This window comes from Eleginops maclovinus, chromosome 2 (genome assembly GCF_036324505.1).
Source record: "Eleginops maclovinus isolate JMC-PN-2008 ecotype Puerto Natales chromosome 2, JC_Emac_rtc_rv5, whole genome shotgun sequence".
NCBI lineage: Eukaryota > Metazoa > Chordata > Actinopteri > Perciformes > Eleginopidae > Eleginops > Eleginops maclovinus.
In genome coordinates, this window is record NC_086350.1 from 20,310,832 (window position 1) to 20,325,870 (window position 15,039).

General features: G+C 40.4%; 1 protein-coding gene across 1 annotated transcript in view; it reads right to left on the reverse strand.

The window, feature by feature from the left end:
- The window catches only part of si:dkey-246g23.2 (solute carrier family 66 member 2), a 64,374-nt gene that overhangs the window by 45,860 nt on the left and 3,475 nt on the right, over positions 1–15,039 (reverse strand). The window contains exons 2-3 of the mRNA XM_063903422.1: positions 13,361–13,606; positions 12,696–12,829 (exon numbers count right to left, since the gene is read on the reverse strand). Of these exons, the coding sequence (XP_063759492.1) occupies positions 12,696–12,829; positions 13,361–13,569 (343 nt within the window). The 5' untranslated portion in view covers positions 13,570–13,606. The remainder of the gene's footprint in view (positions 1–12,695; positions 12,830–13,360; positions 13,607–15,039) is intronic.

Below are 15,039 nucleotides of genomic sequence, written 5' to 3' on the forward strand. Positions count from 1 at the left end.
TCAGCAAGCATGTTCTTGCTTTGAGGTTTCCTCAGTGTCCACTCGCTTGAGAGAGAAATAAAGAATAATTTATAGGGTGGTGGGGGGGAGAAGTTTAAAGTGAAGCTTATAATTCTGCATTGAATCTACGCCATAGCCAGACATGGTATTGGTTTGGATAGTAGCTATGGCTAGCAGCTGCAGCTATCCAAGCTAGCTGAAAGTAAGGCTGCATTTACTTGATAGGAGATTTAATTGATTTATTGTTTGTTTGGTGAAGACAGATACAATATACATTGACAGACTAAAAACAGCTATCCGATGCAAGTATGGTAGTGTTTATAGCGAATGCTAGTTTGCAACACTCGTCCCTAGAAAGATCTTTTTATTGGCTCACTGGTTTGGCGCAGCACTTTGTGTTTAAATTACAAGTTCCCCGGCTAGCTTGCGCTGCTTAGAGCGCTCACCGACAAATTTGAGAGGATAGCGCTACCGGTCTACTTGGTACCCCTCCGTCCATAGAAATACGACAATGAGAGCACCGTTTCGCCGCTTGTCACGTTAATGCAGCTTTACGTGCATATCTTTGTCGATTTATTTATGTTCTGGTCATAGGAATTATGGTGGGCTTATACATTCAGGTACTGTCATTTGTTCAACATTTATTTCCCCCAACTGCTACGCAATTTGCTCAGTTCATTGTTTGAAGTACTTTAAGAAACTCAACAGCAGTGATATTACCAATCTGTTAATCATAGCTTAAGTTTAATTCAAATTTTTTGCCCTGTTTTTTATTTTGATAATTTTCTGTGCTGCTTGTTGAACGACCCGCTTTCATGGAAGTATTTGATCTGCAGGAATATTGAAAAATTATAAAAATGATTCACCAGAAACAGGCAAGAAAAAGACTGTTAACAAACATCAGACACACTCTCCATAGCCTAGTTTCCCAGAAGTATTTTTCTAGCCAGCTTTAGATGTTAGTCACAGTCGGACTTTACTGCGTGTGTGTATGCACGCATGTTTGGGTTGAAGGCATTCCTGAAGGCACCGTTGTTGTCAGGAAGCACAGTGGGAAAAGTTGGAGGCGAGTCAGAGAAGTATGCACAGTCTGGTGTCTCATGGATGGCAAAATGCCCGGGGCACAGCATCGCCTCTCCAATTAAGACAGTGGGGAAGCAGGCACCCTGCTACATACTCTACTACACACACAGCTGTAAGTTCCTCTTCCTCTACAAATTGGATCACCCAAGAATGTTGTAGGGTTTGTAAAACTTTTCTATGTGAGCTTGTGTTTCTAGATAGAATCGAAATTGACTATCCAACCAAAGCAGATTTTGTCATGCCATTACTTTTCCTTACACCTTAGTTAAGGAATATTTAGCAAGTTATCCAAGAAATCTGAAATAAATACAAATTGAGTATCAAGATTTATTTAAAATGTGTGAGTGACAGAAAGAGTTTTCCCTTTCAAACAAGCTTTGCTTTAAAAAAAAAAAAAAAAAACTCAATGGCCTAGGCCTACCCTCAGACTGGTCTCATCAGAGTGCAACACACTGAGCATAAGGCCGTGAGAGACTGAAGGACGAGAGGTTGAAGTCAATCTCATTGTAATTTTTGACTCAATGAGGGAATAATGAGCTTAAGCCTCAAAGGGATGTGTTTATCATGCCACCTCCTTGACACTGTGGAGTCAAGGACTAACATGCATTAACCCTCAACAGAGACAATTTAGCCAGCAGTAGAATCGCACTGCATCATTTCCTCGATAGGGGTCATACACTCTGGGAATTTGTATTCATTGAGTTCTTGTTATGTGGCTTTAGTAATTGAGCCAGTTAGGACACAATGCAGCTGTTAGCTTCCACAGTGTAGCAACGGCTAGCAAACAAAGGGGCAACACTAGGTGGAGAAAAGGGGAGAGAAACTGAAAGTAACCAATTAAATTTGAGGGCAGTGTTGGAGTTACTCCTTAATTTGTATTATTTAATAGTTAAACATTTATCTTTTTACTAATTTGACAAAAAATAACTAAGAGAACATGATTTTAATTTGGATTTTTCAAAAGTCACTATCAACAATTAAATAAAACAACACGAAACTATGATAATTGGATGTTTCTGTAAGAATGTGTAAGCGACTGTGATTGACAGAACATTGCTTTTTATTTTACTTTTTTCATGCTACTTTTCATCATGGGCTACAAAGAAATACAATTAAAATAAAGTCTATGTTTAGTAATCATGTTTGTTATATAAAGGGCACGTGTTTTGTTTGAAAATAACTGCCATGTGTGGAATAAACAAATAAACAAATAATATAGGTTGGATGTCGGTCATGTTTCAGGTATGTAATGTAAACCGCTAGGTTTTTATTTGAAGCCACTGACAATATCGATTAGGTATAACCTAATGTAGTTTCCTTTAAGCTTAAGTCACTATCAGGAAAGGTTTCAATTACTACAGTAACCTTATTTATAGCCAACGTATAATACAAAATATTGATATCAACCGTCACTGCCACAGCCAGGAGATGAGGATGTTCCTTCATCGACTTAACAGGCACTCAGGAAGTATTGACTTCATGTTCGGTTGGCAGGCATCCGGTCGCCTGACATATAGATTGCCTTATCGATACGTCAAATACACACACACAATCTTGTACGGATACACTAAAACACAACAAATTTCCTGACACTCATGCACAAAACACATGGGAACACATCACCTAACACACAGTCTCTCTCACTCACACACACACCTGTCCGGTTATATGGCTGAGGTGGAGGGTGACAGATGGCAGGTTTGTCAGGTTGTCTCTCAAGCGCTGGTCTAATGCGGCAGTGCACAGCCCTGACTGACACAACCAGATCAGCAGGGTCAAAGACAAGTTCAGGGAATATTAACCCATATCCATAAATAACCACAAGGTATCAGAGTACACCCTCAGAGAGAGGCTGAGTATCCACTTTCTGATTAGAGAGCCAAGAGCACGTCCCTCTTGGGTTTGATTTACTGGTCTGGGTAGGTCTGATGAATCTCCTGATCATTTCATAGAATATGTAAACCATGCAATCCTGAGAAGAGGTCGAAGAAAAGGCGTCCAACGTTATAGGCCTTCAAAATTTCCTGTCAAACGTTTGGGTTTTAGTCAAACTTTTATATCATGGAGGGTTTTCTAATTGGTGTGTGTATGTGCCTGTGGGAAGGTTAGTCATTTGAGATCTGGGAGTGGGCAGCGAAATGACTGATGGTCACAAATCTGACCCATAAACATAAAGGACTCAAGTCAGGTTTCCTACACATTTTCTGTTTCAGAATGTAATTACTTTTCATACACTTTCTGACTCATCTGTAGATTTTTAGAGCATAGTTGACATCCATGTACAAATAGCTAGATGATTTTATGTCAATAAATTGTTTTAAGTTTAAACTTTACAGACAATTGTGGACAATTCAATATGCCATTTTTACTAAATCTACATTTTATAATTTAGAGAAGAAAATCTCGGTAAAAGACTAGAAACACAAATATTTTTTACATTCTCATATTTTTCCAGACCGAGAACCGAATCAAATTAAACATATTTGTCCAAACTACTCCAAATAGCGAGATTTAATTATATAAACCATTGATATTGCAAATCCAAATTAAAGCTTTGGGTAACAATTGCTTTTTCAACCCACTAGGTGGTAATGAGCTTTTTCTTTTGCGGTCATTGCATGGATGTATAAGAAGAGCTGAACACAGCGTAGGAGGTGGGACCTCGTTCATTCCTATGAGATCTGAAGACGAAATGGCCTGAGATTCTCGAGAGCAAAACATCACAAATTACCCATCATGCCTGGCTGTCGAGAGCATAAAGCATGCGCAGTTGAGTTTCCCATTAAGCCCTGCCCTTGACCTCCCACTCTCGGCTCACTAGAAAGAATGGGGAGAGAAAATACATCTGGATTCAGCTTTTAGTGCATTTTACAACTTTAAGGACCTAATGTTTTTAATAAGGGTTATAAATCGGTTCATAATGGGTAGTTTATTAGGTTTAAAAAAAATATCCACCGGTTTACAGACGTCTCTTTCCCAATGTAAGTCAATGGGAAAAAGTATTTCTGGCCCGGGTGACGTCAGAGACTGATACGGAAGTTGTAGTACCCGCTGTTTGGCCACTACGAATATTTTCTCAAAGTCCGGAGCACTTCCTGGGGGCTTGGGGTAAAGTCAGTGGGATTGGCAGGAAGTTAGTCAAAGCAAAGATGGAGTCAGCAGATACAGAACTCAGAAATGTGCCATATTGCAAAATATCGTATCGCAATACTTAGCATATTGTAGAACCGCAATACTATCGTATTGTGGCTTAATTATCGCGATAGTATCATTTAGTCAGGACCCTGGTGATTCCCACCCCTACTACTGAGGAACACTGTTAATACAAATCTAATACATATGGGTAAGCGACGTGAAGTAATTTAATATCCCTAACTCTGTGCTGAACTTTGCCACAGAATCAAAACAGTTGCTGGTAGGAACATTTCCCAATTGTTGATTTGGCGTTACTAATAACATCAACAATGGCTCTGTTATATTCAACTGTCCCAGTAATCCGTGACGTGAGCCAGCATGTACGGTATCAGGACTCGGAAACCAAAATAAATTCAGCCATAATTAATTATGTTGTGTATGACAAACACACATACTGTGGAGGAAAGCAGTTTGCACACATTCTTATTAATTTGGGACAACAAAAAGCCCTCGAGGGCCATGTGACATCAGACTCCTTTGGCTTAAATATCCACCAACTTGCTATCACTCCAACTGCCAAATGCATCATATACTTAAGGGACACACCAGGCGCAACACTGACTGGAGAAAAGGTTTCTTAATATTTTTTGCACAAATACCCTCGCGCGTTATATAATTTGCATTTTTTTAAGCATTCAAAGCACCTTTACTATACCTGACTTTATTTGACTTGCTAATTAAAGGGTTGCTGTTATCAGGGGTTTAATTAAATCCACTTGACGCTGAAAGTGAGCAGAACATTTTTCCAGTGCGTTGTAGGATATGTAAATTAAATAGGTTGGGTCTGTCAGTGTGTGTGTGTGTGTGTGTGTGTGTGTGTGTGTGTGTGTTTTGTTACACCTTATATGTCCTGCTGCAGTGCTGCCTGAGTGTTTCAGATAAGGGTGAGTGGCAGAGTCATCATATTCTTCACTGCGTTACTAACTGTTAATTTAAAAACAATAATATGCACAAGGAACCTCACACACACAGAGGCAAGGCACTCGCTTCGATTAAGCCCAGATTTATGTCTTCAAATACTGGGGGCCGATAATATTTGGGGGGGGGATTCCTTTCCTGTCGTGTGTTCTATAGATTGTTATGCATCTCAATTATCTGCAAAGGCTAGAATCCTCTTCCATGAGATAGTAACATCACTATATTATACTCGCTCTTCTAAGGGGCGGGACAGCTAACAAATTGGAGCAGACTGGGCTTTGGTTTCAGACAGAGGTTGAAAAGAGGTGCTGCAGCACAGGCAGTATGAGAAACATAAAGAGTTTTTTGAACATTAAAGCATGGAGACATGTCACAGGAGAGGCACAACATCCAATTAAAAAACCTGCAAATGAGCATAATAGAGCCCCTTTATGATACAAAGATGAATCTGAGAAATTGCATCCATCTTCCTCTTTAATGCTGGGATTTAACAATGACTCAGGGTCACACACACAACTCATTTCTACTTTACGTGGCTGTAATGCGGACAGTGGCATACTCGGCAACCCGAAAACTGGGAAGTTAAAAGTTCAAGTTCGGGTGCAGCCTGGTGAAAAAAGAGAATTGGAATTGAAAGGATAAATTATTCATAATTCTCTCCCCTTCAAGTTGTCTTTGATGGCAAAAACAGCTCTGAGCTTCCAGATATAATTATGTGTCTTTTGAGTCAGACACTTATTTAAAGAGGTATACTCGTCAATCCATTCTCAGCAGGAAGACAGCAAGAATGACTCAAATTAGCCACCACTGCTGCAATGTGGCTCTTTAAAACAGTTAGGAAGTTAATTTATGAGGCAATAAGTTGTGGGAAAATAACTTATGCCCTCATTTGTTTCTTGAACCACGGACTGAGCAGACACATTTGTTTTAAACAATTCCTGTCACGCTTCCTATGGCTGCTCTGCTTCACCTCTCTCAAAGAGGTTATCAAGAGCAAATTGAAATTGCTTTCACCACTTGAGTGCTAATGGTTTTAAGGATGACCACAGGGTCAACAGCAGCTATCACCAGTCCTATCTCTTCCTCTGTTTATTGTCTCTCACCGGCTTCCACAAACAGGGTGTTTAACAGCAATAGTGGCTCTTTTGCTAGGTGACTCATAAAGCTGTGTTGTGGGCGAGAACTGAGAGCGGTGGCTGTTAAATGTGAACGCTAATGTAAAAAGATCAACGGCCAGAACAGCTGATATGAAATGTGTTGAAGCAATGCTCTACAGAGTGAGACCAGAAGAGGAGGATGTTGCGCCACTTTTCATTTGATTTAAAATTAACCACTGGTTGCAGCTTAACTCCTATTAATATTTGAGACTTAAATAAATCACAGAACACTAGAAGGAAGAATTTTCCCAGTGGCTTCCACAGTGGCTCCCCCCCAGTCCTTCTATTTTTCACTTGTTCAAAGTTACTTCCTGCTTTCATTACACCGAGCCTGACACCTACCCCGAGGTCACAATTGTCTCTGAACATAATCTCTCCGGCTCGCTCCCCTATCAGCCTCTAGGTCTGTGTATCATAAGGTCAGAGCTGTTAATGTGGCACCCTGGGGCCATCACAGGAAGTCACTGCAAAGTCAGGACTGAGTCAGCTCAGTGTAGGACATTATCAGAACAGCAACTCCCTTGAAATGTTTAAAAGTAAATTAAAAACCTATTTTTTAATATGGCTTTTCATTTGGGTTAACTTTTCAATTCTCACTGGTATCATTGTGCATGTTTTACTGTATTTCTTTCTGTTTTGCTTTTATTTTACATTTTTTATTTTATTTAATCTATTTTAATTTCTTGTCAACTTCACATCAAGGGAATTTCATTAGGATCACTGTTGATGTGTTGGATAGTTCTATATTTATTTTAATATTGTTGGTATGTTTTCTTCTTGTTCTGTAAAGCACTTTGGGCTGCTTTGTGTATGAAAGGTGCTATACAAATAAAGTGTATTATTATTATTATTATTATTCATTAATATAAATACACTTCAGATACTGCACACAGGCTTGAAATGTAAGCAATAAATCAGAACATCTCCAATGCTTAATGCATAATATTTGGAGATTATAACTCGTACCTTAGAGACCATTTATTCTGGACGTATTTTTACAATTAGGTGTTCAATAATATTGAAATAGGCTCTGCAACAATGCTGACAGGGATAAAAAAAAAAAACTGCTTCTGCTGATCTTTCATTTTGATAAAGATTAAGGAAGTGCTGCAGAGAATACCAATACACACACACACACACACACACACACACACACACACACACACACACACACACACACACACACACACACACACACACACACACACACACACACACTAAGTATTTCATTTACCCAGTCCATACTTCCTCACGCTCATTAATGATAATGAAGGTGACCTTGCTATAAAATGGCATTCCGGTCTAATCATGTTGATTTTCTCTCGGCTTCCACTTGAATGAAAAGGCAGCACTTGAAAAACTCCATGTCAGTTGATTTTTGAGTTCAGGAGAGGGAAATGTGTGTGCATAATTTACAGCGTTAGTCTACTTCATGAGTGCCCATCATCCACTTAAAGAAGATATGTATGGTAGCTATAAGAGGGTTCAAAGGGTGGAAAAGCTCTGTGATATGATTCAGGTCAAGACAGAATGCAATATATACTGTACTTTCACAATAACAACAGCCTTGTTCATGTCATGGTAACATCAGTACTGCTTTATGCTAAATAAAAAAGGAGATCAAGTCATTTCACAGATAGATAACACATCCCAGAGGTTGATAATTCTCTCTCACAGACCGCTGCTAAGGAGAAATATGTGCAGTCATATCAATCCGCATGGAAAAGTCCTGTGCATTTAATGCCAGCTGTGGTCAACTAACATCTCAGACAACACCATGAAATACTTTTTAAATATTCATATTTCATATTTGTGGGGACTACGAAACTTTGGATTCATGATGGCTTAACTGTCACCAGTAAAGAAAAGGAAAAGGGTGCAAAAAAAGGAAAGAGGTTGAAAGACAGTGCTCTGGACTTCAGAGAAATCTACAGAAGACAATACAGGAAGTAAACATGACATACTGTAACATATATAAATATGGTATGAGCGCTGACATTGTTTTAAGACTGGTTAATGGAAAGAAAATGTGAACAGACTTGGACAGTTACAGGAAACCTCCATGCTGCCGTCATTTTAAGTTATGTTGCTGTCGCTGCAGCTCCAGATGTTGGTATGCAGTGGTATGGACCATTCTTTTCTTAATACGATCGTTTTTAAATCAATCAAATTATTTTGAAATCAATATTGTGACAGTCATGGGTTTATTTAGCAGGTAGCCATGCAATAAGCTGGATACTGTGCATCAAGGCGCTCATATCTGAAAAAAAGAACACTGACATGCTGATCAGGATCCTGATGCGAAGCGTAACATCCCTTAAATAACATACTGATATCGTTATGAATCCAAATATTTTCTTAGGTATTTTGCACATCGTAATATTTGCGGTGTTTTTCCTTGGCTGTTTTTAGTGTTTATGTTATTTTGCATTAACCTGTGGTCATTAAATCTACATTACTGATCATTCCTTATTATCGAAAAGCATCAAAGGTCAACCCTACAATACTGTCACAACGTCGATATTGAGGAATTTGTTCGAACATATCGCAATTTTCTTAATATTGCCCAGCATACCTCAACTTGATGCCAAACAAAAACTCTTTATAAGACATTTGTTGACATCACTCCTTTCAGTCATAATCACATTCCTCCCTTATTGTTCTCCATTTCCCATTGATACATCAGAAATGGTTTCCAGGCAACAATGGTAAACACCTACACTTTGTTCAGGAAGGCATTATATAAACGTACCATGGATGGGAACATCACTAAACAAGTGTGAACGCAGACCAGCAGGCAGAACCTTTGTCAAAAAAAAGAGCTGAATCTGATTCACTTAAGTGTGTTCAACTTATGTCAAAGTGTTTTGTATCAGTGCAAAGCCAGCTGCAGGAAAAAAAAGCTTGGCGGGAGCACACAGGAATCAAGGCAACATGCCAGATTTAGTCAGCAGCACATTGAACACCCTTAGGTGAAAGGCAAAACAGAAATCTGCAGAAATAAATTACTTAAATATGGAAAACACCTTCTGTAACACACACATGCCAAGAGATGCCTTCGCAAGTACAGGGAAAGGGAAATCACAGCAGGTGGAGGCCGGGGGACAGACAGTAACAAATGCAGGAATCAGGAGTGGAGGTTGCAAAGACAAATGTTTAGTAATTCTGTGTGAATGGCGAAGCCGCACACAGTCTAGCATTCAACATTTATCCCTTCTTATTCTCCTTCTTCTACCACAAATGTTGTCATGCTACTCGTCCGGCAGCGTATAGCAAACACGAGTCATCAGGTGTGTTCCTCTGGTATCCTAAATACTCTGGGTAGGATATTTAGCTGATTAGAGTTAAAGTTAGAAGCAATATTGCAGCACAACATAGTCAATACATTCTGTGACATGCTGTCTCTTGTTCACTGGCAGGGCATTGCCATGGAAACTCTTTGATATTTGAACACACCTGTCCCTGTCAGCACCTGTCTGTCCTGAACTAAATCCAGTGGTAATCTGAAGATGTTCAGAACCGATACAGGAATGTGGTACAAGAATCCAAAAATGTAATAGATAAACGGTTGTAACAGTCAGCTAAAAGTGAGATAAATACTAGTTCTAACATGCCATAGCAACACGCGCGCACCCAAGTTTCAGTCACATAGTCAACATTTCTCTGAATTTTCTAGTATTTCATTACAATTTATGTCTTCTCCATGTGTTTGTCTTTAGGAAGTGGAACATGAAGTCAGTCAGCAGGGAACAGGTGTTGGCAAGTGGGCAGACGGATCATAGATGACCCCGGTGTGGCACAGGTGGATTTCAGTCTCAGATGTCCTTCCTTAAAGGTGAGGCGAGGTGAAGGAAGAGGAGGAGGAGGAGGAGGAGGAGGAGGGAGAAGCTGAACAAGCAACAGAAGTGAGACGACGAGCAGTGAAGGAAAAAAGAAGGACAGTGCAGAAGGGTGCTGCTGGGAGGAAGGAAAGCCTCTTCAAAATAATTAGAAATCCTAACGAGAGGAAACTACTTTACATGGAGATATCCTGATGAGTGAGGAGGAAAGGCTGTTCCAATCTATTCTTGTCTTGTCCTCCGTGGTACCCGTGCTCTGTGAAACCGAACCCCCCACACACACCCCCCCCCACGCCCCTTCTATAAAGGGCTGGGGTTGATGTAAGCAGCTTGTGTTCCACTAACGGGGGTCATAGCGGACAAAATAATCTGCGGCGATTCGGTCATCTTCATCATCTCTCTGTACCTAAGCCTGTTCAACATAGAGAGAACACATAGCGTGCAGACAGAGGTATAATAACCTCTGCTTAGCAGGTTATGTCTTTGGCTGTTTATTTGTTTGTCTGTCAGCAGGATTAAAAAAAGAAAAAACGACTGGCCCCATTACCACAAACCTTGGTTTGAGGCTGAAGCATGGGCTGAAGATGATCCAATCACATCTTGGAATTGATCTGAATGACGATGTGGACATGCAAATGATGTCTCGCTTCTGTGTACATTGCAAGAGATGGCATATATGCTGAATTTGTGTCAGAATACATCAGCAAAATACGTCACTACTGCGAAAAATGTGTGTACATCCCCTCAAGTCATGAAAACAACACATATCCACGTGTTTTCAAATGTTTTAAACTTCTACTTCTTTGTGTAAGTGTTGATTCCACATACAAAATTAAAGACGCCCTATTATGCTCAGGTTAATGTTTGTATTTTGTGCCTCTACTGGGACATGTTTACATGCTTTAATGTTCAAAAAGTGCTATATTTGTCTCATACTGCCTGTGTTTCCGCACCTTATCACCCTCTGTCTGAAACCAGAGCCCAGTCTGCTCTGATTAATTAGCTGTCCGGCTCTGTTGTGATTGGTTAACGGCTTAGAGAGGTCTCACCCCTTAGCCTATCTCTTACAATGTGCTGGAGTGCAAGTCAATAGAAGCACGAGTGTAAGGTAGTAATGTCACTATGTTATGGAAGTAAACAAATACTACAAAGGAGGCGTTTCAGGCAAGGTGGGGAGTGTGTGGGAGAGAAACTCCCTCTTGAGGGAACTTTGGGATTTTAGCCATTTAGCCATTTACATGCACAAAAACCTGACACTAGAGGAAAGGGAAAACCCCAAAAAGCACAGGGCCCCCTTAAAGCTCATGAACATAGTTGGAAAAATAACTTTCTGACTTAGGGACCATCTGAGGAGCACATGGCACTGGCGGGGGTCTGTGCTTTGCAAGTGCCATTCTAGGTTGCTTGTATTTAAAATATATGTAGAAATATTGAGCACAGACCGACATAGAGCCTATGAAATCATCCACCCTCAGAGAAAGTGAAATGATACGAGCGTGGGCCTTCATACAACAAAAGGCTCACGGTGAGTAATACAACAGTTCTAAGCCAAAGATATAGATGACATGTCCAAACACTCAAACTCTTCCATCTCTCAGTTACAAGTCACTTTAAGAGAATTGCCGCTGACAGTGACACAAGTGGACAGACATTCTGTTTTGATTTATAAAGAACACATATCCCTCCTTACAAATCCATCAACATGATTATAATTTACGACTTAAATAATGCACTCTGCTCCGCATAACGAGCATTACAACAGTCACTCCATGTCCCTCCACGGCCCGTAATCTCATAAAAATTGTACATGGATTGAATTTCTGTCAGCCCATTTGCAAAAGCAATCAACTTGAGCGTCTGTAAAAAACAAAAAAAAACACAATTACCCATAAGAGATGGCGCCTTTTAAACGGTGACCCTGAGTGTAACCTTTGACGGGCTCTCTCCTTCCGCACTCGCAAACATATAAACATAATTTAAATTGGATGCTTAATCTCAGCCTTCTACTTCCCATCTAGATCCACTTCCTCCTTCATGCTACACACACGCACTCACACTAGTCCCTAGAACGGACTAATCTTGTGTGATACAAAACAGCATCTAATACATCCACAGGGCATTTCTGCTTTGACTTGCATTTCCTTACACATACACATTAATATCTGTGACGCAATTTCATTCCCCGTCGGGCTGTAACACAACCAGTGCAGAGCAGCATCTGTTTTAAGGAGCCTCAGGTAACCATTAAATAAAGGATAAGGCAAGTGAATATGAATTTAAATATGTGGCTCTCAGAGGTAAGTCATTTTGAAAAACAGCAGCCTTTGCCAGTTAAGCTTCTCCAATGGCCCCCTCTTTTGGCAGGGAGTGGGAGTTGAAGCACAAAACTGCTGACACAGAGAGTGGCACGCGGTTGTTTACTACCCTGAAATGATTGTAATTACTAGATAAATGCCGGTGATTGTGGGATTTTGCTGTGTGTTAAGATGCTATTGGTGGTTACCTGAGAGCCGGTGTTGCTTGGTGCTCACACGGTTGGTGTTTTGGACGGTGCAGCAGAGGTGGAGCATGGCAAACATGGTGAGGATCATCAACACACTCTGGAGCAGCAGGGTGAGCTCAAACTGCTTCCCTATCCTGCAAGGACGCAAGCAAAACAACGATAAAAAAGTTAATCCCAAAGAAACTTTTGGGGTACAATATAAAACCACACTGTAAAGTTAATTAATCTGCTCTTTGCCCTTATAGTACTGATAACAACACATAAACCGGGCCTATATACACCCCAGTTAAACCCTAATACAACCGTAAACTATTCACTTATATGGGTTTTAATGTCATGCGGGCTTTCAGCAACTCAAAATGACCTTATAAATAATACAATGTTCCAACACATTTTGTAAAATATGTATTCAATTCCCTCCTCTGTGCCTCCAGTCAGAACACTGACCTCTGCTCTCTGCCGTGTGAAAAAGCCTTTGTAAAATGTTAAAGGGAGCAGTAACAAGAACAGATAATATCATTCATCTAGTTTTATTCTGTGATTTTATTCCTATTTCATCAATTTTGGACACCAAGATTGATCTAAGGAATGACCTTTGTGCCCTTGAGAAGAAAGTAGACAGAAATAAATCAGAGTTACAGTCGGCCTCCCACTCTGTTGCTCACCAGAAGAAGATGCGCAGGATGTTGGCGATGAGCAGCACCAGGCAGACTCTGGTGGAGAAGCCCTCGCTGTTGTTGCTCCTCTGGATGTCTTGGTACTGCGGGACATACGGCAGGGACCCCCCGAACACCATGAGCAAGGACGCCATCCAGGACAGCAAGGACCACGAGGCCTCCATGTCCCCGTCCTGCAGAAGCTCCTCTCCATCCATCACAGCGGGGGCAGCTCAGGGGTTAGGGTCCAGGCTCCTGAGAGGAAGCAGAGTGAAGGAAAGGTAATGGATGTTCAGCAGTTAGCCTGATGGATGCTGGGAGGTAGCCAGAGGTCAATAACAGGGCCTGAAGTGATGGATACCAGTTATGGATGGAACAGTGTGATTTTGCTTATTTTGAATAGCTCTCTTTCGTGATTATAATATATTCTCTTATAAGCCAAAAAAAAAACATGACTAATGGTAAACTCGTGCAAAAATAGACATATCTTTAGAGACAATAAAATGAATAGGACACATAAGACTTTTTACTGAAAACGTTTAGACATATTACAGTAAAACAAGCAATAATGCAATTAATCATGGCTTAATTTAGAGGCGCAATAATCAACCAAAAAACTAAGATAACTGCTAACAATTCCATTAGTAGCAGACAGCATTATTTCACATTAAAAAGTACCATTTAAGCTCCTGGAATATATACATTTCCTGTTTCTGTGTGTTTTATATATGATATTAATTAAGCTCAATAACTTATTTGCATAACAAGCTTGAAATAGACCCTTCATATTTCCCCTCATTATAAGCAGAGGTGGTAGAAGTATCTAGTACTTGAGTAAAAGTAGAAGTACCAGAGTGTAGGAATATTCTGTTACTCAAGTAAAAGCACAAAAGTATTGGCATCTACATATACGGAATCTGCAAGAGGTAGCATGCAACATGGTGAGAAAATCACACTGTGGAGGTAGCAATGCTTGAATCGCAAGGACGCAAGCAAAACACGCTAATTAACCCGAACTTTGGGGTCTCAAACCAACAGATATCTCACTCCCTTGGTACTATAAATCACATAAACGGGCAAAAACCCAGAAACCCACACGGAAACTAACTATATGGTTTAAGAGCTGGGCTTCAAACTCAAAATGACTCCTATAACAATACACGCCAACATTGTAAATCTGCAGTTCAATTCCCCCCTGTTAGTCCAGAACATGTCCTAGCCTCTAGGTTGAAAAGGCATTTGAAAATGTAAAGGGCATAACAGAAGATAATATATTCACTAGTTATTGAAACCTAAATTCATCAATTTTGGTAACAAGATATCTAAGATCGCTTGTGCCTTGAGAAGAAGTAGACAGAAAATGCAGAGTTCATCCAGGACCCCACTACTTTGCTCACAGGAATGCCAGTGGGCGTGAGACATCATGCTTGGTGGACCTGTGTTTTTTATCTGTAGCAATAGGGAGGCCAACACATGACAGGACGATCCAGGTACAGCAAGAAGAGGCCTGATGTGCCGTTTGAGAACACCTCCTCCATCACAGGCATGGGTGAAGCTCAGGGTCTTTCAGCTCCCTGAAAAAGCAGGGCAACGAAAGGATGGATTGTAAGCAGCATTTGCAAGGTCTGGAGTGCCAGAGGTCAATCAGGGTGTCAAACCATAGAGAACATTGTTGGTAGTTTGAAAGT